Genomic DNA, 25,613 nt, shown 5'->3' with positions numbered 1-25,613 from the left:
CGCATGAGGTGCAATGACGGCACTACTCTCCTACGGGGATTAAAAATTATGATCTGTAATGTTTATAGTGAGGAGGACGATGTGTTTGATGGCTTAGTTCGCAGAAACCGTCAATTACAGTCAGTCCCTGATGTAAAGGAAAAGGCAACCATGTGTCTAAGAGGCCTTCCGCGACTACCAACATCACTCGAAAGTGCGATCCTGAAATTCCATGGCTGTTCATTATATTGGTAGTAAAGATTTAATTATGTGGTACGTAATAAACACGTGACATGTATGTTCCTACTGCCTCAACTGTTTAGTTTAGGCATGGTCAAATGGAGAAGTAATAGAAATGCAAAAATGATCGAGTTTGTGGCATCAAAACTGGTAACCATAAAAATGAAAGAATGAACTGTTGTCGCTATGAATCTTGCTATCGTTACCCTTGTCAAGACCTCTTCCATCTCCGATCACTTTTTTTTCAGTATTAAATCTATGAGAAGGGCAAACTGCAAAGGTAAAATAACATTCCCTTGTAGCATCCCACTATTTACTGAAAATGAACTAGTCAAGACCCCACCAACATTAACTTTGCATCTACTTGTTCATAGATAATTTTAAGTGGATTAACATATTTAACAGGAATGCTATTACAACATAAGGCCTCCCATAAAACTAGTCTGTGTACGATGTCAAATGCGTTCTCGTACTCCTCAAGTCATCAGACTTAAAATCCATGCACTGCTTGTTATTTCTTGACGAAAACCTAATTTGTGCAAGTCCTGCCTTTCCAACACCCAGATTGCTCTTCTCCAAGTTTTTTTTTTTATTTCTTTCTCCAGCCAATTGAGAATAAGCTTATTGAGTATTTTCATTATAAACGCCGTTGGTGTAATTCCTCATCGGTCACCACATTCAGTCAGTCACCTTTATTTGGGACTCTAATTACGACTTGAAATATCCAATCATGGGGCTTTCTTTCCCCATTCCTTGTTTGACAAACAGCCTAGTTGGCATACGAAGTGTCATTTCAGTTTCATTTAAAATCGTCTGCATTGATTCCATCATAAACTGGTGTTTTCCATCGGCCGAGTTTTTTTCTTATGGACTTCAATTAAACTCATTTAAATTAATTCATTAGCATATTCGGGTATTCTTCCGCCTATGGTATTTAAATCGAAGTGTCTCCTACGTATCTCTTATTCATGACATCATAATATGTTTCATCCAGTGTTGTCTTTTTACTTCCTCTGATGTTATCTTTGACCCTAGCTTTGTATTTGATATTTTCTGCAGTTTCTTCACACATGGATTTTCATTATTAATTCAATAGGCCACCCTGATACCAGTGCCACTCTACATATATGACTTTATCAACATCATCAGTTCGTTTATCCAAATATTATCTCAGGGTCTTACTTTACCAACAACACAATCTTGACCAAAGTACTTAGCACGTTTAATTTCTTCATCTCCTCCCCGAGAGTTGTCTACGTGTAACTTTTGCTTTCACCTATTCTTCAGAGTAATCCCGGGTCTCATGCACCATTGAAAGTTCTTTCTCGTTACCCATATCCCATTATTTCGATATTCAGTTGCAAAAGCCATTGGCTCTTCATCTTCAAGAGGCATTATTGTATATATCAAACCTAATCGTTCTGAGAATCTATGGTTCTTTAAATTTCAGCTTTATTGTGATACTGCCAATACCTGCTCCTCAGAGGCTTCTAACTTTCCTCCTTGTTCATCGTCTCTCAGTTAGTAGCTATGTGGTCTTTTTGCTTCCGATGAACACCATCTGGAGATAGTCAAGTATATTTATGGATGTCATTTTGTAGGAAAAGTTCACTTCCAATTACCACAGGTATTTTCCACACAGAAGATAATAAATTGCAACCATTTTTCGATGGCAGTTCTACCAGGCTTTCGTATAACCCATTACATCTTTCATACATTCCGTGTTCCTACCGGCTTTGGTATTCATATAAATAAAAAAAATTCTCATATCTCTTACTGGCGTTTCACCTGTAAATTTCTGCCGTTGTATATGGAATCCATTTTTTTTTTTTACTTCGGAGAGTACATTCGTTGGTTCATTGCAAACTGTATATTCATAAAGCTGTTTTGATTTAGATCTTGCCAGCAGTAATCTACTGCTCGCTGCTCTCCAGTTGGTAGTGCCATTTCACACCTACTACTCTTCCTCTCTTTCTGTATAAGTCTATAAATTACCAATCCTTTACATCGTAATTCACAAACAGCTAAGGTGCCCAGTTCATACATCTTTGATTGATATTTTATTCATTATGTCTTTACAATTTGATCCAGGGTTTTTACATTCCAACTTCCTATTTTCATTTTACACTTGGTATATTTAAAAACCGTGGACTTCTTAGCACTCCCATGCTCCCGGAAATGGCGACTGTTTCTGAACTGTACCAATACGTTTAAGTGGCAGAACCCACAGAGTGATTCATTTGCTAAATACGCTAAAGGATAACCGCTCCTTTAATTAAGTAAGTAGTTCCTATATGGCTGAGGTCAATGACCTATAAATTTTGATCAAGGTCGCCTGCCAAGCACCTGGCGTTGAAGTCAAGGAACTAGGATCTCAACACCTTAACCGTATCAATCATTGCACTGCCAGTGACTTCTGGTACTCCCGAGCAAGGCCACAATCTTCAATTGCAGATCTAGAATTTACCTAAAAAAAAAAAAGTCTTAACCTTCAAGGCAGCAAGTGCTCTACACTAAGCTCCCGGCTATCATTCAGACAGTGTTGCCAGTGAGGTGGTAGCTGGACCCGGTGCTCAATTTGAGACGGACAAAAAACTTGAAGTACTTATAAAAGTTATCTCCACACACACACACACACATATACATACATACATACATATATATATATATACATATATAATATATAATATATGTATATATATCGTTTAAATCTTTCAGATAAACGCTCTCTGATTTTGGTATAGTTAAAATACACCTAAAACGTGACAAAAATACGAGTAAAAACGAGATATTTGAAGTCCAAGAGAAATTTTGCTTTTCTTGATTTAAATTAATGATTCCATCTGGAATTCACTGGATATTTTTGCGGCATAAAAGCGCTCATTTTTTTTTCAGTCGCATATTTAACTAGAGCTACGGAAAGTCAGAGGCTAACTTTATAAAATGTAAGTTTAGCTTTTAATTTTGTTTATGAACTTCCAATTGCATCTCAAAGCAGATTTCATTGGGAAGGTGAAACGGTTAAGGGATGAGTTACTACTGGAACTTTTCCCTAAAACAAAAGTTTTTAATGAAAAAAAAAATGCACTCAGGAAAGACTACATCTGCTGCTAACCAATGCCAAAACTAGCCTCAGGGTAAAAGAAACTGACACCAAAAGTAAAAACGATTATGTTGCCGACTTCCTCAGAGGAAATGTGGGATACTCTAGCTCTGGCTATTCGCGTCCTATAAGGGAGACGGAACTTAATTTTTTTATGATTAATAATAAATCATTCCATTATTATCTTCACTGTGATATTTGTAACTGATACGTTGTATTTGTACTGCAATTTTTACGGGTCAGCGATATTACTTAACAACCTGATAATATCGTCCTATTTTTAAACTTCTCCCCAAAATATTTTGGTTTATTTAATTTAAGCCTTGACTAACTGGTTGATTGTTATTTGTTTTTTTACAGGACCGTAACAGTGCACAAAGACAGTGAATGATGATCCAACAGATTGTTAAAACAAGCAAATCGGTTATCACCTTTTTATTAAGGAAAAATTCGAAAAGACTTTATTTTAATTTCAGTTGTAATATTGAATACAGAAAACTAGAGTGGTTGTAAACTATTGCCGATCCCGTCGCATTTGATTTTATTTTTCGAATGATCCTTCCTTACAATCCAAATGTGCTCGTGCAAAATGTCATTCCTCTGCGACTTTCTTAACAAGAACTAAAGAAGGATCTTTGACTCTTCCTTTTTTATGCTCGTTTGGCAAAGGGGTTCAACATAACGATCAAAGAAACTACGTAGTAAATCCTAGCGTTACGAACCTTGTATTCGTGTTAAATTACATTGATTCATTTAACGAAACAGGTATTGTTGGCTGAAAGTAACAAACCTTTCAGCAGAGAAAGAGAATGACCACCTGATGATCACAAGTCTTCCGCACCCAACAGATAATAAATCTGAAACCCGCCAAAAACTTGCAATGAAAGACAGATATTGTTTGTTTTGTATTAATTGAGTTTTTACGTTGCACGGAACCAGTGGTTATTCAGCAACGGGACCAACGGCTTTACGTGACTTCCGAACCAAGTCGAGAGTGAATTTCTATTACCAGAAATACACATCTCTAACCCCTCAATGGAATGCCCGAGGATCGAACTCGCAGCCACCGAGGTGGCAGGCCCAGACCATACCAATCACGCCACTGACGCGCTCAAAAGACAGATATTGACTTGAGATATAATGCAACCATCAACATCCAATCAGTCTGACGTGCGTACCAGTAAACATTTCATTTACTTGAATCGTAAGCATCATCTTTCATCCGCAATCAGAAAAGGTTGCAGATTGCCTTACGTTTATACATTTCTGACTTCAGATGCAAAACTCAATACATAACCCTAATTCAGTCTCAATGCTCTTCACAACAGCCTCACTTAGGCCTCCCCAAGTCTGACCAAAACGCTTAGATTAAAGTTTGATATCAGGGACACTTCATTCTCCACAAAAAAAAAAATGTTTTTGTAAAATACGCGAAAACTAAGTTTCTTGGATTTGGCATATACCCTGGCAACCGGGTTTCGACACCATTCAATATACTTCACATGAATGAACGTGTACTCTGTTACCATACCATACTCACTGAAGGCACTCGTGAAGATTTGGAGCGGCTCTGGATAGTTCCGTGGCACTTGCTGACCAAAACAAGACCGTTCGAGCTGAATTTGAAGTGTACATCACGGACCACGGTTCTGTTTTCAGCGCTTGTTAGCTAATATAGTTTCTCAGTTAATTGCAAATATAGTTTTCTATTGACTATGAATATAGTCATAATGAGTAAGTTATTTCTGGTATTGTGTATACGTATTTTTCTTTTTTCTTTTTTTGTTCATTTCCATCTAAAAGTCCTTTGTATTAGCAACGACGAGCGGTTATTGGGGGTTTGTTTCCTTGCAAGAATTTAGTTTAAAAAAAAGCCTTCTCACCCCGGCACACTACGCTATAGATTTCTCTGATATTGCCTTTCATTTTACTCTTATGGCTATAATAACATTTTCAACTTGCCACAAGTGTCGTGGTATACAAACTGACCTTATATCAACTAATAAAGCACATAATTATGACATTGTGTAAATTACTAAACCACCATAAGGAAAGGAGACATTTGTTGTAATACGTACATTAATTCATAATTTGCAAATAATTAACCGTTGTATCTTTTGCAATAATATTAATTTTCTGTTCTAATTGAATGAAAAAGCTGAATGAAAGTTGACTGAGAAAAGGCCCCTAATGCCCTGTTGTTCGGCTACTGCAGTGGTTCCCAACCTATTTTTGACTATGATCCACTTAATCACCTCTAAAATCCTGATGGTCTCTGTGGTAATGTATAATTCTAATATTCGCGTGAAGGAACTTGGTTTAAAGCATTCTCGAATTGGCCCCTTTAAAAATCAAATCAAATTATCGTGGTGGTACGACCCACGTTGGGAACCACTAGTCTACTTATAACAAACTTGCTTCTGAACATTTCCTCTATTTGAGTTAGAACGTCATCTTAATAAAAATTTTATGCTGTGCATTATTTTTCAAGTCAAGAGCTCCCCACAGTAAGCTGTGTGTCTCCAACGATAAGTTTTGCAGGTAGAAATAAGGGTCAACAGTGTGAAGAAAGGTCATGACGCACACATTTCGCTGTCAGTAGACAGAGCGAGGAACCAATGGTAAACAAGACCTTATTATCATTGCGAAATATTCTCCGAATCCTCTTTCACGATGGTCTTCGATCCTATAAGCGTGCACTTCAAACCTTTAAAGATGCTCTTTAAGTTTATCAACTGTGAAGACCGTCGCGTTGATGAAGGACCTTGGCAGTTGTTGAAGGTGCTCATCATTCACTTAGTAATATCAGTTCGACTCAAAAGATCGTCTATGCTGACGTTCACCGTAGTGGAAAGCCTTTCTTGTGGAATATTAGTATTATAACTATGCGTTACATAAACACGCACAGAATTTCATAATAGGTGGCTTTACAGAAAGGGATACCTATTCAGAAAGGAGAAAAGTCGCTGCGTTGTAAACTAATTAGACGGTGTTTTAGCGATTTCGGTCTATTTCTTTCGTGCTTGTGACGCGTACAGCAACATTTCATTCCATCACCGTTTCGTTTTTTTATATAGTCTTGGTATTATGCCAAGCACTGGGGCAAATAAGGCCATTCGGTGCTGAACCGGAAATCGACAGTAAAAGGTTTTGAAAGGTGTAATCGCAATTGCACTATGAAACAATTGTTTCGTATGCTGCATGAAGGAGAAGCTGCCGTTATTTGAGATTCAAGGATATGCTTTCAATTGTATTCTGTTGTTTGGCCAATGGACTTAGCCAAGACAGCAATACTTATATTTCGTGGTTTTCAGAATTACCCTCCTTCGATACCTATCACAATTGCAACACCATTCTCGTGGGGGTTACAACAGAACAATGCGAGCAGCTTGTGGTAAATTTACTCTAGTTACAAAGGAACAGGATTCTGAAAAGTCATATTTATGTTTAAATCATGAAAATGAATTTTTTATCATTGACGTGTACGAACACAAAGCCAAAATCGTAACAAATGAAACGCAGGGCTAATTGTATTGTTATAAGATTTATTGAAAATGCGGTTAATTAAAATGACGTTCAAGGTATTTTGTTTGCAATTATAAAGCTAAGTAGCTTTGTTAGACTTGAAATCGCGTCCAGTGTTAATTATCAGAGGGGTAGGATAAAATGCTAATTAGCAATTAATGATGGGGATGGACGAGAAGCGGTGCTTTCAACGTGGTATAGCCGTTGGCTTAATGATGGTTTGGAAAACCGAGAGGCTTCGTCATGAGTAGACATTTGCTGGATATTCCAGTGGTCATCAAAGTATTGGTGGTTTCTTTCTCATCCTTAAAACATTTGGATGCAAAATTTATGGATAAATCTTTTTTAAAGTCTACTAGAAAGTTTCACAAACATTTTAAAAAAATTTTTTTCCCTGGACGATTATGCTTCCACTGTACCTTTCTCGATAAGTGGATGTCTCACATTACTTACATAAACGTCATCAATGTCTTTCCGGCATCAGAACAATGGCTATCTATCTATTCCAAAATGGATAAGCTTACATGGATAAAAGCTCTCTGCATTTCACGTTGACACGGAGCTGGATAAAAAAAGGTCAAAGGTTAAAGCAAAACACTGTACGTCTTTTTTATCAAACACTTTGTATTTCATGGGATACGTTGCTAATAAAAATACAATTTGTACAATTGAAAAAACTCTACAGTGGGTGTTCAAATGGCCTGTACAGTTGAGTCCTTCCCACCTTCGTGCGTACAACAACAAGTAACACGCACAGGTGAGTAAAGAATCAACAACCAAGCAAGTACAATAGCTAGTATTTATTGCATATGCAATAACATTATTTTTATCGATTTTTCCAAAGTTCTCGTTTGTTACAACTCTTAACATTGGTGTAACACACCCATCACACATCTTTGAGTTTTTTTTTTTCTTTTTTACATTTTTGGTTAACAGTGCCAATATATGGCGGAAGAAGTCAATATACAAATTAACACTTTTGTCATTCTTATTCACATAATAATTTCTATTTACATTCTTTTTGGCCAACACGAGTGTTAAAGCCAAATAGTACAGGGTTACTATACAGAGAATAATCAGCTCTTTCTTATGCAAGAGTTTAAAAATAAAAAAAAATAAAAATAAAAAGAGCCTGTAAATTTTTATTACTTTTGCTTGCAATTTATTTACAACCACCAAAAACACTGAAAATGGTAAAGAAATTATAATAATAGGTAAACGTCCTTCAACACTATGTACAGAGGAAATGATTGAGAGAGGAGCAAACTTGCAAGCATCAGCACCTTGTCTCCATATGCTTTTCATGCCGATAAAAATAAAAATTGTCAAGTAGAAAACATAACAGAATCACTTTAAGATGCCACGATGGTCTAACCATAAAATACATACATTTAGAATTTTGCTTGAATGCACATCATTACTTTTTAATATGCAGAAAGCTAAAATAGTTTCCCTTTTGAATAAAAAACAAAACCAAATTTCAAAGGCACACGAAGACAAAATACCGAAACACTTCCAAGAAATCTTCTGACTAGTTAGCTGCCTTGAATTCATGTCTGATCATGCTTTTAAGGCTTTTAGTTTCAAGTGGTTTTGTTATCACTTCAAAATTCATCAATTTATGAATTCTACGGGGAGTCGATCTCCATGTAGCAGGTATATCGCCTATGGTGTTGAATGACCACTATTCATTTGAAGTCTTTCATTTAAATGGATGATATTCAAAATGACAGCCAAAATCATATCAACATACATTTATAATAATGGAATAAGAAATCATATGTTTCATTAAAAAAGTATTAAGTCAACAAAATAAATATGTCGATTTAAAATCTAATCCAAAACTGAATTTGTTTTTATAATGCTCTCACAGCACCATAGGCCATACCGAAAGCAACACGTTCAACATCTATACTACAGCATCACCAATAGTTTCCAAACAAAACGGAAGAAATTGGGTTGATTTACATTTCATTTACATATCAACTACATCAAGAGCTGTAGGAAAAAATTCCCAAGACTGATTGCAGATCTAGATAAATTAGCAGTAATAAAAAAAGACTAGATGACTGTCTGCAAAATAGAGAGAGGGACAAGATTTACTCAACTGAGACAAAATCAAATGTCTACTGATTGCAGTAGACTGAAATTAAACGCCCTGAATCAACTCTCACACTTTCATAACAAATGAATCTTTCATTAACTTAGCAGGTTGAACTCTGAAATGGACTCCCTTCAACCAGACACACTACATAAACTCTGTGCTTAAATGTACACACAGGGAAATCAGGTTTGAGCGCAGTGCAAAGAACCTATGTACATTGTTTCTGTGAAAAAAGACAGAAAATACTCGTCTGATTTATCCAGTAAAATAATGAGCTTCATTGATTCATTTTTGGACATGAAGTGAAACCTATAAAAGAGGACTCAAAACCATCTACACTAACCACACAACACTGCACTACAATGAAACTGATTGACAGGCTGATTCGAGGTGATGAGATGGATTGGCCAATATGGAGAGCTTTAAGAAGAGACGTTACAACCAATACGAATAACAATAAAATTACAAAGGACAGAATAAAACAAGATTTGAAGATAAATCAAATAAAATAATATAGGATGCAAAACCCAACTGGGAATTGAATCTTTGTGACTAATTTTTTTTATACGCATATGCTAAATTAAGAACATATTTTACAATGCAGAGTGAATAATACATTATGCGCAGTACTTTCACAAACTGGTTCCTCTCTCTAGGGGTATGAGTGCTCAAAAATAGTAGCCACTAAATACTGGGTGTTGGTCCCATACAAGAAAGAAAAATAAAAACATCATTTTTGTCACTGCAATGCTTACCCCATGATACATATATTCAAATCAAAACACCATACGCTTCAACTGTAAAATACAAAAATCAATTTTATAGCGTTTTTGCCATACCAGTGTGAACTACTACCAAAATTTTACATTACTTCACTCAATCTATATAACTTGACAGTTGATTCTGTACACCAATTATAACAGAACTACATTAAAATATATAAATACCGTGTAACAACCCCCTTCCCAAAATCTACTATAATGACCAATGTGAAATTTCACTGCTATGGTCACAATCAAGTTTCAATATTACATCCAACTTCTTTCTTATAGCAATTTTGGACAAAGAGAGCACATCTTGTGATTGAAAAAAAACAAAAACAAAACCATGATTCATACATTCAGTCTTGAAAACTAAATTTTTTTGTATTTTTTTTTTACAAAAAGTAGAGAAAAATATATTGACAAACTCCCAAGATATGGTCTCGTAATGTTATTAACTATATTCAAAATAGATCTATGGCTAGGATTCAGAAATGTTTTCTTATCTCAATGTGGTGATGGCTAGAGATTCTGTTGAACTATTTGATGTACTATGAAATTAAAACAAAATGGAAAATGGTTCAGTGGAATGCATTTAAATCAAGAATTATCATCACTTTACTTATTTTTTATTTTTGGGGGAGGGGAAACCGACCAACAGTGTCAGAAACAAGACTTACAGAATTTATACTAACTCTGCTTCTTAGTAAAAAATGATAAGACTGCAATTCTCAAGAAATGCTCTATACATATCCATTAGGATAACAGTGATGTAAAAAAATTACTAGAATACTTCAGAACTCATCAAATTAAAGAAAACAAGTAGTACTTGATCAACATGCTAATAATTCCATGAAGAAAATGAACTAGAGAATAAAATGAAAAATTTTGTCCTGAGATTCGGTCATGAGGTATTTCGAGTCTGTTGTGGAAACAACAATCAATCATCTCTGAAGTTCTTCAAAACCTGTGGAGTTTAGTCCACTTATGCTGTGACACTTCTAAGTAACTTCACTTAGAAAAAATAAATAAAAATAAAAAAACCTTCCACAACATTTCATGCATGCAATAATTTAGATTTTCTTTGCAATGTAAACCATTGCTTTCACAAATGAATTTTTTGTTCTTCCAGTTTCCAGCAAACAATCTTCAGAGCCCAGATATATAATATATGGTTGCTAGAGCCTTTCACTGAAGGTTTACTATTCTCATATCTTTTCTAGTCAGATCCTGCCTAAAGACTTTGGAGTCTCCTGGTGTCCTACATTTCCTCTCTTCGCGTTCATGATTAAAAATATTAATTATTCGTCTTCCCGTAATAACGGCAGCTTTTCTAGTGCAATTTCACATAACCAAACAACATATGTACGGAAAAGTTTCATGTACTGACAACAACATCCTAGCTTCTTTGTTCAAGTATCTCTTGGTTTGGTTTGATAAATACCTTGATAATACAGACTGTTAGTGTCAGTCAATATCTTGTTTAACATTTTACTGTACAAATTTTCTGGAAAAAATAAAATGTACAAAATTTGCAGAAAAAAAAATACACTCATGGTTGTACACTTTTTCAGTTAACAATGAAAAATTAAGAATTCAAACCACATTTTGGGTAAAATCATTGATTTACCCCTAAATAATAATACTGTATCTGGTACAACCATACAGGTAAGAAAAGAAACTGAACAAGCTGACACAGAAGAAAAATAAACTATTTCAACCATACCTTATTCATGGCATAAAAAGAAATATTAATGCCAAATGTCAACAAAAGTGTGGGTAGAGCTAAATCTATGAAGAACAGTCATTAAGTAAGAAATTTCAATACGTTAAAATGAAGCAATGTTAATTGCTCTCTCAATACACAAGTTGCTGTTCACTTGAAAACAAATGACCTCAGGCGCAAAGGTAAGCCAGGCTTCAGACACAAATGCAAGCCAACAACCTCTGGTGCAAATGCAAGCTGGAGAACATTTAACCGACCTTACAATGACCTGAAGAGCACAATTTAAGTTAACACTGAGCAACAACTAATGTTGCAAGACCCAAGTCTTCGAAAGGCATTACTATGTCTGAAATATGAAGTTTTAGCGCTATTCTGGCCCTAAGAGATGCCTAAACAAGACTTCTTCCTGAAATAGACTTTTATTTCAAGTTACTTGTCTTTAGGGTAGAATGCAACTCCATAATTAACAGCTCCAGTAAACTGAAGTTCAAACACACATTAAATGAAATATCGTTTTCAATACATAGCTGAACTTCCATTAGAATTAAACTAATGCACTTTCAACAGAAAGCTTAATCGCACAAGTATATATGGTATGAGACTTGAAATAACAACTGTACAACTAGCCTATTCACATACAAAAAACTAGAAAATGAATTACCCTATATTATGGGGAGGAGATCGGGGTTGTCATCAAACAGTGTCTGGCTTTAAATACAACAAATTCTACCCCAGTCATTTTTATTTCTTCATTTAAGTAATTATTAATATGTATAAAATGTCTAAAAGACCTGTGGCATTTCTATCAAACCATAACACTGAACAATGACTTGAGCGTCAGCAGCAAAACCAAGAGAAGCCTCCTGGCAAATCTGATGAACCAAATGTGGTGCAAACCAATTCTAATTCCTGCTCCAGTTGTATGAGAATATTTGGTTCCCTATTACAGAATGTAGCAGGATATGACAACAAAAAGACACGACCTCTTTACCAAGTGTATGTATTACAAACATACCCATGTACTGCACATATAATGGATAAAGGTAATGAAGCCCATGTCTGATGGGAACAGTTCTGTACCCTCTCTTTTTATGCTGTGACTCTGGCTATCCAAAGTATCTGTTGAAACGTTTTTCAAGGACTGTACTTACTTAAGGAAAGACATAGGGTATCATATTATGTGTCACTGTGTCTGTGTGGATCCGAAAAACCGGCTGTCCATGATGAAATGAGCACTGAAGCATTAGTTTGCTGAATCCAGGGAAGCCAACTGATTATACCAACAGTGTCAATGAAAACCATCTAAACTTATGATTGATCACGGACTATTCACACATTTACGTCTAAAGAACCTAGGGAGCGTTTTAACCCCCTAACAACTTTCATATACTTCAGTGCCCCATTTCATTAAAATTAACACTAGTACAAAAAATTCCATAACTATATAATATCCGTATATATATATAGCCATTACATATATGAAACCGGGTGGTTTATTGGGTGGAACTTGTTTTTAAGAGGGCACTGGGGCGAAAGCAGCGGCTAACTACTGACTGCTCATTCAGTAAATCAAAATAGACGAGTAGACGCCACTCGCTTATTAGATCTGAACCAAAACACAATTAATTAACAAAATGCGCAATGCTTCCACGGATGAATGAGCCTGCAATAGCTCCCTTAATGCCACCTATGGACTTAAAAGACTAAATGTATACAACAGTTCCTTTTGCCCAGGCCCTGAGTTGTGTACTGTATGAATTGTGTACTACACTTTACTTCTTATTCCCGTTTTTAAAGACTAAATGCCCATTGTAATGCGTTGCGTTGTGCAAAGATGCTCCCCACTGACCAACATGTAATTTACTTTAAACAATAACCTGAACATACAGACTAGAGACAGAGGATGGAAGTGGGGGGGTGGGGGGCCTTGGGAGTTTTCAAAGTGAATGATGGTGGGGGACTGGAATGAGGAGGGATCGTGGATTTGATTCATCAAGAAGTAACAATGAGTGAAATCCAAGGGGGAGAAAATACATTTTCCATTGGTTCTAAGTTAATTTCTACTAACTAAGGACTTCATGTTTTTGTCATGAAAGTGTCTAATCAGCAAGGAATTATCGTCCTTGCTTCTTTCAACTTAAATAATCGCCTGACATACGCTTATTGAAAAAAATATGGAGTGAAATACTGTACTAAACTTGTAACTCCATTGTCACTACCTGAGTAGAATACTTTAAAATAAATGTAACTGGAAGTACTGCAACTATTGTAAAGAAATTTTCAAACATTAACCAAAACACAGACCCTTTCATGGTATCGAGAGCATTCCAAATACAGACAAGAGTCCTCATTGATACTGACGCCAATGGCTATGACATAATCCTTTCAAAATATAAGGGCTACACGCTGCTTGTCTTGTCTTGCGCGATCTGTTGGCAAATAAGTTGGTCATATAAAAAATTCTTCTTACGCTTAAATGTTACTGTACAAAAACGGAGGTGTGATGCTAGGTGATTAAAAATGGTGATGGAATGAAAAATTAACAGGTTGAAAAGCCGCTCCATTTTTTCTTTCTTTTCTTTACATAACAAAAACCTACTTTTGGCAGTTTCCAAGTCTTGCAGCTGTTGTATTGTCACATAGGCGGTGGAGAATATTTTCAGTATCCCCGTTTTTCCCTTTTTTCAAATCGAGTAATACACCTGTGTGACTGGCACTTGCAAAATGCTTACAGGAGAATATATGGATGTGTACATATGTGTACATGCGTATAATGACTAAAATGGATTACAGTTAAATGTCATGATTCCTAAGAGTAATACAGTATATAACATAAAAAATGACACTTCAAAAACGTCTGACGTCACTATTCTAGAACACACATTTTTCATCAACTTTTTTTTTTATTTTTTCAGTTGCTATTTTAATCACATTTTATATCAAACTTTAGGTCCTATCCTCAACACCTCAGTGATCTCGACACAGTCACGGAAAACTGTGCAGTTTTATAAAAAGTACATCCTATCCCAAGTGCTGCCTCCTCACAGTTATGAGAGCTTGAAGATCAACAAAGATTGGCAGTAGCAAGGGCCAGAGATGGCTGGCTGACTACCCTAAACACACGCAGCAACTATGATTAAGCTCAACAATTAATAATGCCAATATCAACCCAGCAGTCATTGCTAACACCAATGTCACTCAGCATGTCAGACACATCCGAAAATTCAAAATGAGATCCAGAGGACGTGGAGACGGCATCGAAGTCGAGATCAGAATTGATTTCATCCACCTCTACCTTGAAATCATCAGAGGGGATCTGAAGGAAGTCTGAAAGTGAATCGAGATCACCAAGTGGAGACTCAGCTGGAGGTTCCTGCTTTATTTCCAAAGGCTCCAGCTTAATTGTAGGGGGAGGAGGGGGGTCAGTCACTCTCGCTTCTGACAATGAGGTAGAAAGAAGAGGTTTTGGCGCAAAGACCTCATCGCGCACTGTTCGGCGCTTTCGGCTGTATAGAACATCATCTTCGTCGTCCTCGTCTGTGTCATCGTCATCACCACATGGCGAAGTGACTGACGCTGACAAGAGGGACTCTGGCTTGAGGGAAGTAAGGCCTGGTGCACTTTCGATAGTATATAGCCCATACAAGAAAGGTTCTTTTGCTGAAGGAGGACTTGAGGATGATGAGGTCCTGTTCTTGCTGCGGTTGCCTATGGTAGTTGTGGTGGTAATACGGCAGTCATATAAGGAAGCGCTCTCAGGAGACGCAGGCATCTCCTGGGGAGTAGCAGGGACCTCTGCAGGGGAAGTGCACTGCGATATTGGAACATACATGGTGTTGCGGATTGATTCTTTGAATTTTTTATCGATTTTGAGCTTGAGCTTCAATTTGTTGTGATTAATAGAAGAGATTCCACTCGTCAAATGTGCTCTAGTGGTGTCAGCCGCTGCCAGCTTGATGCCCTTGAGGGCGTTAGTTGCTATAGTATTCGTCTTGATGTCCTTAGCCTTGGATACCCGACCCTTTTCCAGTGTCTTGATATTGCCGTTTCCCGATTTGGTTTTCTTTCGAGGTCTGTACTTGTAATCTGGATATTCTTGCATATGTAGCAAGCGCAACCGCTCTGCTTCCTGTATGTAAGGCTGCCGCTGATCTTCCGTCAGGTTCTTCCAGCGCTTGCCCAGCTGTTTGGAGATCTCAGCGTTGTGCATGTCTGGGGCGAACTTCACAATCTCCCGGCGTTCCATCTGCGACCACACCATGAAGGCATTCATGGGGCGCTTCACGTGGTTGGGATTGTGCTTCTTTGTCTGCAAGAGAAACAACATCATTAGTTCCTTCTGTAAAACTCATGGAAAATTATCTTAAAAAACAAAACAACAAAACCAACACAGGCTTAAAAAATTAAAAGTACCTTCCATAAAAATGTACTGACAATTATTGGGCATTCCACTTAAAACACTCAACTTATCAGGCATCTTTATTTTCCCATTATATCAAGATGGTTTTCATTAAGATATCTTTTTAGGTTTAATGCATTTTACACATCAATCTCTGCAACTGAATGACATGAGTACAGTTTAGAAATGATAATGAGTAGTTGTTAGCTATATACTATAAGATCTTTTTTTACTTATCATAAGGCCAGACAGACCATTGAAGGACTGGAAGCTGAAAGGTTCCTCTACAAGATTATGAAAATTATTAATTTTGTTTCCTTTGGATTCCTGAATAGTACAAAAAATAATTATTTTAATCTAATTTTACAACAATCTAAATCAGTGATTTTTAAAGTAGGAGGCATTGCCCCCTATTATTTTTATGTGTGATATCACTGCTTCCATATGTTTCCTAATTATTTTCTCAAAACATGCCAAACATTTAAAAAAACAAATAAATTTTCATATAAGCAATACAGTATAATAGTTATATACAAATAGAAAACGGTTTATAGTTAGAAAAATTTCAGGGGTAGGGGGCGTGGGATCTACATAATGAAGAGGGGGGGGGGGGTGCAAGGCAAAACAGTTTAAGAACCACTGATGCTAACATTACCAAGGCCTACTTCTAGGAATAATTTTACACAGAATGAGAATGGCAATATCAATAAATTGACAATAAACCTGGCAAAACCAAACCTACATTATCACTACTTTGGCTTTTTTCTAAAAAGTTTCAAGAAATACAAATCTGCACGCACAATACATTACCTCGTATGACAGTACATTTTCCAACTCTCATTTTCATTTAACGTAGTAAAAAAAAAAAAAGTATTTTTTTAAGTCTTATATAGACTCCCTATCTCAGACTATTTCTCTTATATTCACTTCTGGAAACAGGGAAATGAATAAACGAAAGCCAGAGAGAGAGAGAGAGAGAGAGAGAGAGATTCTTAACGACACCTTCATGTCTAAAAGATAGAATGAAAAAGACATGGTGACAATTTTGTCTCTTTAAGGGGTAACCGGGATCTCCTCATTAGGCCACTGGGAGTGTTGGCTGTCAAGACGTCAACCTGATGGAATGTGTTGTTATGAAGGGGAATAAGAAGAGGAGGAGGAAGAGGAAGAGGAGGAGGTCGGTAGGGTTACTAGGAGGTAAGTTACTGGTACCGGCTAAGTCCCCCTAACCAAAGCTCTTCCTTCTGCCGTCCACTGTATCCCTCGTCTCCCTTTCCCATCCTCCAAGCGGGAAGAGGACCGACAACACTGCGTCCATCAAGAAAAGGGAAACACGACGATACAAATGATATTGAATGCCTAGCGAATGGGCTGGGCAAAGGGAGGGAGATTACTATGGAGAAAGAGGAGGTAAAGAGAGAAAGTAGGGGCTGGGTTGGTAAAGCAGTAGCTAGGAAAAGGAGATAGCGGAATAGGGAACGGGTTTGAGTAGATGTGAGGGAATAGACAGCGGTAGAACAAAAATTGTTCAGTTTACAATTCCTACGCCAAACGACCAGGATGTTCTTTCTGCTACTCATATGGCAAATAAGTGGTACTTCTTTATGGTTTAGCAACACCTGTTGATAAAAATAAGGAGGCTTTGCATAACCAAAAGAAATGCATAAGTCAGCTTAATTCCTAGCCTTCATCAAATGAGCCAGACTCAACACATTAAAATAATAAGTCGTAACTCCTCTCCTCTGGGAAGAGCAAAAAACCAAGGCTGTTGATGCTGGAGGAAAAAAAAGAAAAAAAAAAGTTCGTGTGCGTTACATCCGTGCGTCCGTCTTTAAACCTAATGTTTCACTCCACAACGTACTCTTTCGCTGTTAAGCTGTGCACCACATCCCTGATAAATCCGAAAGCGCTAAAAAAAAAAAATGGAGGGGGAGAGAGAGAGATGGAGAGATAGAGAGAGAACGAGAGAGAGAGAGAGAGAGAGAGAGAGAGAGAGAGAGAACCTGACGCTGTTCGTCGCTCCTGACAGAATTCGAGAAGAAAAACTACATCAGAAGATGGAGAAGAAAAGCGTGCATCAACGAACGACCAAAATAAGACTTTAGTGAGAATTAGGAGCCATAGAAAAAAGTTGGAAAGGAGGGGAAAAAAAAGTTTCGACACTTCGGAGGCCAAGTGCTGACGTCATTATTTTTTCTTCCTACCTTTTTTTGTGGTCCCTTCTATTTTTCTAAGGTTTACTGAAGTGAATCGTCTTCTTCGCCAAGCCTCATTTTTTCCCACCCTTTATTCAAGCCTACTTCTATCGCTAACTGGCCACCTCGAATCAACTTACTATAAACGCAAAAGTTAACCAGAAAGATCAAAAGCAAACAATGTGAACTCTCTCTCTCTATCTATTTTCCATGACAAAGATATTCATCCATGGTAAACCTTTTGATGGTGATGCTATAAAGCGCAGATGCGCATGGACGTACGCGTCACACAAACATTCTAGTAATTCACCACTAACAGTAACAGTAACGGTAGAAGGCCTGCGCCAGCCGTAGCAAATATTGAGCCAGAGCTGGCTATATATGGAAGAGAGAGGAGGCCATATCTACTTCCGTTTATACTTTATGACACGTAACCCACCCTCACAAAATGACTACCAGAGTTGTCCAAGGTTGGAATGATTCTCTGAAGAGCGTGCGCGCGCACAAACACACACACACACACACACACACACACGAGAGAGAGAGAAATTAATCCTTATCGGGCTGTTCTAGGAACAAGAGACTGTGTGACAGTACATGACTAACTTATTATAAAAACAACAAACCAAAGAGTTCCCTTAGTACCACCAACGACAAATGCACATCAAAAACAGGTAGAAGGATAAAAACAGAATAAAATGCCTTCCGACCAAAAACAACGCTGGCTGTGTTTTGGAATACAACAATGGCGCGCATGCAGAATTCAGCTTTGATATGCAAAGTAATTTTTGGTTCTGCTGGAAGAAAACCAATAATTTGATGGTTTTCGAAAACTGGACAAAGTGGCCTCTGATCATTTCAAGCCCGGAGGAGGGAGGCCAGGAGGATGGCAGAGGCAGCCACGAAAGATTAGGGGCTGGTGGTATCCTGGAGCAAGAGCCTATTACTACCCCGGAGAATGGCATTGTAATTGGAACTGTTGTGGATAACAAACAAAAGATACTTGTCATGTTTTTATACGGAGAGGCACACAGTGCAGAAATTACAAACTTCGGTAGACATTGCAACACTGGCAAACATAAACAAAAGATATAGTAGTGTACTTTTTCGCAGCATAAATAATAATTTAAAAATTCCAGTTCCGCTAAAAAATCAGAATACTTTCCCCATGAGAGAGTAAACTTTCGACCTCGGCTTCTGCTATCCATGCCTTTCTCGAGATTTCACTTCCACCAGTCTACACTCGTCCAATAAATGACCTTATATTTCTAGAGCAAACAAAAGCATAAAAATAGTAAAACTTATTAACAAATAAGGTGCATTACTGTCTGACAGAATGGGGTGAATAACAGACCAGGATGAGCTTATATATCTTCTCTCCACTCCTGCATTGATGAAGGGCCTCTAACCACAATAATAAACAAGGAAGATGATGTTGCAATAATATAATTAGCTTTCCCTTGACTGCCATACTCTCTACGCCTCCAACTTTCATCTGCAATATTCTACTCGAGAAGGGAACTTACACTTTCTCTCTCATGCTCTCCTATTACTGTCATCTTCCCAGGCCTAATTGAAGGTCTCTCTCTCTCTCTCTCTCTCTCTCTCTCTCTCTCTCTCTCTCTCTCTCTCTCTCCTGCTAAATTTTGCCCGGTGCACACTACCGATGGGTAGCCTGGCTTCAGACCTGATATTAACCGAAGAGAATCTTTTAGCCTTTACTACAATTAAGCTACTGGTGGTTGACTCCCAAAACTGTAGCACAATTACGATTTTACAATAAAAGATCCGCACCTGCAACATACGTCCAATTCCAAAGGGCTTAAACAAATGCATTATTCTTATTAGGTCACAGAAAGATCACAGAAATACTGTGAAACTTGACGGATGAGTACCTTCCCCTCCCCTTCCAATTCTAGGAAAGGACTATATTTTACTAACTTCCTAGTCCAATGTTTTTAAAATCTCAATCCACACTCGAATCGATTTATTTTCTTGTGATGAACACATATATTGTTCAACTATACGTACGGTTTATTTTGAAGCAGACCAGATTTTCCGTATGCTGCTATTGCCGAATCAAAAGGACATCATACGAAATCAACATTCAAACTTACCCACACAACTAAGCCCATACTGACAATAACTGGGTGCAAACGTGAGTTTGCGCATAAGGCATGCAAACAGGCGTTCGTCTAAGACAAGCGCAGTTACAACCCCCCCTCTCTCTCTCTCTCTCTCTCTCTCAAGTTGAATCGGTTTTTCTTTTTTATAAAGTTTATTACTTCATGGGCACGGCATCCTCGAGGTTCTTAAGGGCTGGAGGAAAAAATGGCGTGGAGGAGGACGAGCGAGTTCTTTCACATGCAAAGGCAAGACGTCGTTTACTCCTCTTAAGCCCAGAGCAGGAGGCACAGCATTGGGAGGGGAATGGAAAGGGATAGGGAGGCGGCACAACCCCCAAAATATACAAGTAAGAGTGTAAGATAATGCTGTTACCAGACTCCTCTCATCGAGTCTTTGCAACATGACTTCGTATTATTTTTATATATTTAAAGATCTTGGAATAAGTCATCAAATAAAATTAAAATACACTGACTTTGCCTATAAATGTCATCGGAAAAAATAAAGCTTAAGCACTAAGGGAATACTAAATTACCATTAAACACTCTTTAACAATTCCGTCACTTATACACGAATATGGTATACAATTATACAAAGTATTTACATGTATGTGTGTGCTTTATATATATATATATAGATATATATATATATATATATATATATAGATCTATATATGTATATATAGATAATATATATACTATAAACTGCGTGTGTAACAAGGAGAGCCGGGAGTCAAGTTCTTCGAGAGTTAACATAAACGTGTCGAGCGTTTGACAGGGCAGGAACGGAAAAAGTTACAAAAGTTCGCTTCTCCTGTCTGTCAGAGAGAGAGAGAGAGAGAGAGAGAGAGAGAGAGAGAGAGAGAGAGATATATTGGAGGAAAACTGAATAGGAATAAAAACACTAAGGGATTAGTCATGACATGGTTTCGGAGTTTTTTTTTTTTTTTTTTTTTTTTTTTTTTTTGGGGGGGGGGGGGGTTAAAGGTGGGCAATCGTATACAAAAGCAGACAATATGAGGCACATAATCATATCAGAAACGTCATTCTTATGTACTGAGACAAATTTCAAATCGAGAGAGAATTCACATCTGATATTCCTTGACAGCTTCAAATGGAAACTGAGAGAGAGAGAGAGAGAGAGAGAGAGAGAGAGAGAGAGAGAGAGAGAGAGAGAGAGAGAGAGCACAAGGCAATAAAAAAGTAGTTGGAACTTTTAGAGGAGTTGGAGGCTGTATATGGTAGAGAAAGCTCCGTTTCAGCTCGGAAAGACTTCCGACTCGGCGATCTCTCTCTCTCTCTCTCTCTCTCTCTCTGTCCTGATTTAACTGATTGAGAGAGAGAGAGAGAGAGAGAGAGAGAGAGAATTAAGAGTATCTTCAAAACGCGAGTAAATGGACTGGCGTCTCTGTTATGTTATCTGAATAACGCTGCGAAATAAAGGGTTTGGAAAGAGGCATCAATCAATGCATATAGGGCAATCACACAGGCGCACAAAAAACAAGAGAGGACTAAGGTCACAATTTGGATGTCTTGTTTAGATGGATGAAATTCGTCACTTTTATAAGCAAGCTTTTGAAGAAACGGTATAATAATTCAGTCAATTTTATAAATAGAAGCCCACCAGATTACACCCGAATAGCCTAAAAATAAAATAACGAAATAAATAAAAGTACCTCAAGAGTTGAGGTACTTTTTCTTGCCTTTTTTCCTTTTTCTTTAGGATTAGCTATGGTAGAGCAGTAACTTGCCAATGTCATCGGCTTTACTGTTAGGAAAAGTAATATAAGGAAAAACTATCACACATTTATTTGCTCGCATATTTTCTTCTTTTTTAAAAGCAGGGAAAATGTATCAAAATAGTTAATGAGGTCCATGAGGAAACACGGTGGAATCAGCTTTGAAAACGTAATGACGTTCGCCAAGATTTTAATTTACATGATTAGGTACGAATGAATGGAAGTGCAAAGCTGTTATGAACACGTTTCAGAATTAATATAATATAAAAATGCTATTTTCGGAAGAAGAATCTGTTAAGTGGTCACCAGAAAATGGAAATCTAAGGGGTCCATCAGGTTTTTTGAACTGAATTTGTATTATGCTTCATTTTCTCTGTATGCGAGCACGAGAGAGAGAGGGAGAGAGAGAGAGGTGGGGGCGTTCATAGTAGTCTTATTAGGAGGGCCTAAGTTGGAGCTTGGGTGGAGCCTATTTAGCCAGCAGCTGGTTCCGCTCAGATTATAACGCTTGGCTGACTCACATCTAAGCTACATTACGCGCGCACACACACACACAAGTGCAGGCAGAATTACATACGATAACTTTATTACGATAGGAAATTCAATTGTCATATCGGTAAGTTGGCAAAATATCCTTTCAAAGAGAAACTCGCTGGATGGCAGTAGCTGTCGATTCACAGAAACAATCGCCGAAAAAGCAAAGAACAGTTGATACTCGAGGATATATAATCTTAATGTTGGTACTTACAGACAATCTTGGCTGGGTTGTTAAGCGAATCCCGCCGCTCACGCAAGGAGAAACAACCCCATAATTCTCAAATCCATGTCCCGATGCTTTCCCTTGAATGGAGGTATAAAACAGAATTTCAAATAACAGGTTGGGAATAAGCCTACAGGAATCGTCCGTAAAGCTTCAGCTGGAGGTCCAAATAGTTTGCCTTTTTTGTGTTTTCGGAGATATACAACACTGGCGTCACTTCCCAAAAGAGTATTGATCAAAATCAAAAACACCTCTACGCGTCTTACAGAAAGCATCATTGAACGAACCAGCTAAAAACAGAAAAAAGAAAAGAAAACATCCAATCCACGTAAATAAAACGATAACGCACTATCAAAACCACCCATCAAAAATGGAGCCCTAAAAACACGCATAAAAAGTTATGGAATAAGTTATGAATAGAGGCACAGCCTGACGTGAGGATGAGATGAGGGTGGGGGATGCGATGAAAAAAAAATAAGAAAAAGAAATAGATGAATAAAGATGGGTTCCCTAAAAGTTATAGATAACTACCTAGAACGAGAGAGAGAGAGAGAGAGAGAGAGAGAGAGAGAGAGAGAGAGAGAGAGAGAGGATTCTAAGGACAAAATCTAGTGGAGAAAAGCAGAAGAGCATATGCAAATATTACTAAATTAATAAATGTATCTACGCCAAATATTAGTTTGCTGTCTCTTCTAACGATCGGAAGAATCACGCCCCCTTCTCCAAACTAAATAAAAATAATAATAATAATAATAATAATAATAATAATAGTAAATGAAGTCAAGATTTCACTTGTAAAGGCACACCATAACGTGGGAGGTAGTGATTTATCGGCAATAGAACACTCAAGTTAACCCTAAAATTAAGTGAGAAAAAAAATAACACTATAGCATAAAAAAAGGTGTTACTGTACGCCTTACGTAGGCCTACCTCCCCTTCCTTGTAAATAACAGTCTCTCTCTCTCTCTCTCTCTCTCTCTCTCTCTCTCTCTCTCTCTCTCTCTCTAGCCGATGAGAAAACAAAATAAATTAAAATGACATCCAGCTAACTCCGAAGGGGAGAGAAATTTCCGGATAAAAATTGGGCGAAGGAAATGAACAATAATAGAAGTAATAACTATCTAGGAGTGGTTCGAAGAGCCTGTTGATAACTGCTAGGATGAGGCGAATGGCAGGCGAGGAGGAGGAGGAGGAGGAGGAGGAGGAGGAGTGGGTGTGTGTAGGTGTGGCAAGCGAACCGAAGGGTTCTCCTCCAGCTGAGAGAGAGGAGAGAGAGAGAGAGAGAGAGAGAGAGAGAGAGAGAGAGAGAGAGAGAGAGAGTTTTCGTTTAATATAAGTCTTCTTTCATGAACTTCTTTTCTCGGAACGTGCTTTTAATTTAAAAGACATGGATAGTCATCCGAGTCATAACTTCTTCCCAAGAACATTTCTCTCTGTTTTAGGGCAGGAATGAAAAAAATATATATACTGTTTAGAAAACTGAACAATTATTCAGAATAGTTTCTGCATCAATCGGCAAAAGGAACGGACGGACACACACACATTTTTGTGACTTTTCGGCCCACCGAGTTTGACTGACTACTGCTTGAGGTAATAGTGGAATATGGTTCGTTTTAGATTAAGCCAAACTTATGTTGGGAAGGGCTCTTGCTCTGGAACACTGAAAATGCGGCACAACGATTTGGTAAAGTTCCCACATTTTATTTATTATTTTTTTCCATTCATCCAGGATCGACCTGAAAGCTTGTCGAGAAGAGAGAGAGAGAGAGAGAGAGAGAGAGAGAGAGAGAGAGAGAGAGAGAGCGAGCTTGCCCAGCTGTACTCCAATTGAAAATGCGGATAAAATGTTCTTCCTTGTCAAGCTTTATATTTCCAGAACCCACTGGTAGACTGCAGCAGACGAACCACGTGAATCTGACAGGCAACCGCGGACTTCAATAATAATAAAGGCAAATATAAAATCTAGGACTCATATTTTCGATCCCCCCCCCCCACCACACACACACACACACACACAAATCCACCTTCAAAATACGACTCAATTCTAAAGATCGATTACCCTTCGATATGAAAGTCAAGTCTGTCTTTGGACCCTGTTGAAGAAACCCCTATTATATGACATAAAATGAGTTCTAAAACTATACTTTTCAATCAGGCAAGAGGTTAAATATGAAAAATTTACATGTTTATTTTCAGTTTACTAACACCCCTTGAAACGCAAGGCGTAATTCAAGCAATCAAACTCTTCACATAACCGCACTAGGGACCTTGTACCGTCAACCTTCCTTTATCAAAGTTACCATAAAACAGTTGCAGGTACCCTTTTACCTCTTTCACCCTTCTTATATTAGACTCCAGGGCTGCACTCTTGACCAGACTTTACTTTTCCAGTCTTTCTACAAGACCAAACACAACTCAAAGATACTATTCCACCACTTGTATCACTATCATATTTATTTCCATCATTTCGATTCTTATAGTCCAAATATACGAAGAAAAATCTCAGCTTCTAGTTCTATATTTTACTTAAAAAAAAAAGAAAAGTTCTCTTTCGCAAGCATATATGTATATGTATTTAATTTATATATATATATATATAATATATATATATATATATATATATATATAATACACACACACACACATATATATATACATATATGATAGAAATAGAACGAATTTCTCGAGCCAGCTAACACTTTCTATACTCAAGAGATGAATATACGCATAATAAAAAGACCTACCTCAGAACCACACAGGCGCGAGCACGCTTTCGAGACCCAAGAAGGTCTTCATCACAGCTCGAAACAGTCACGAGAATAGACCTTATCGAATGACGGGTCTTGACATCTGAAGATAACCAATGACGTGAAGCGAAGGTTTGGAAGTGAAACTTCATGGTTAGGAACTGGTCTCTCTCTCTCTCTCTCTCTCTCTCTCAAAACACGTGTCTTACTCA

General features: G+C 37.6%; 1 protein-coding gene across 2 annotated transcripts in view; it reads right to left on the bottom strand.

Moving 5' to 3' along the window:
* Nucleotides 1-7,451: 7,451 nt before the first annotated feature.
* The window catches only part of LOC135224603 (transcription factor SOX-2-like), a 74,209-nt gene continuing 56,047 nt past the window's right edge, over nt 7,452-25,613 (bottom strand). For both annotated transcript variants that reach the window (XM_064263762.1, XM_064263764.1), the window contains exon 2: nt 7,452-15,747. In XM_064263762.1, the coding sequence (XP_064119832.1) occupies nt 14,581-15,747 (1,167 nt within the window). In that variant the 3' untranslated portion in view covers nt 7,452-14,580. The remainder of the gene's footprint in view (nt 15,748-25,613) is intronic.

The sequence above is a fragment of the Macrobrachium nipponense genome, chromosome 12 (assembly GCF_015104395.2).
Source record: "Macrobrachium nipponense isolate FS-2020 chromosome 12, ASM1510439v2, whole genome shotgun sequence".
NCBI lineage: Eukaryota > Metazoa > Arthropoda > Malacostraca > Decapoda > Palaemonidae > Macrobrachium > Macrobrachium nipponense.
Note: the sequence above shows the minus strand (reverse complement) of the source record. Positions and strands in the feature narration are given on the sequence as shown.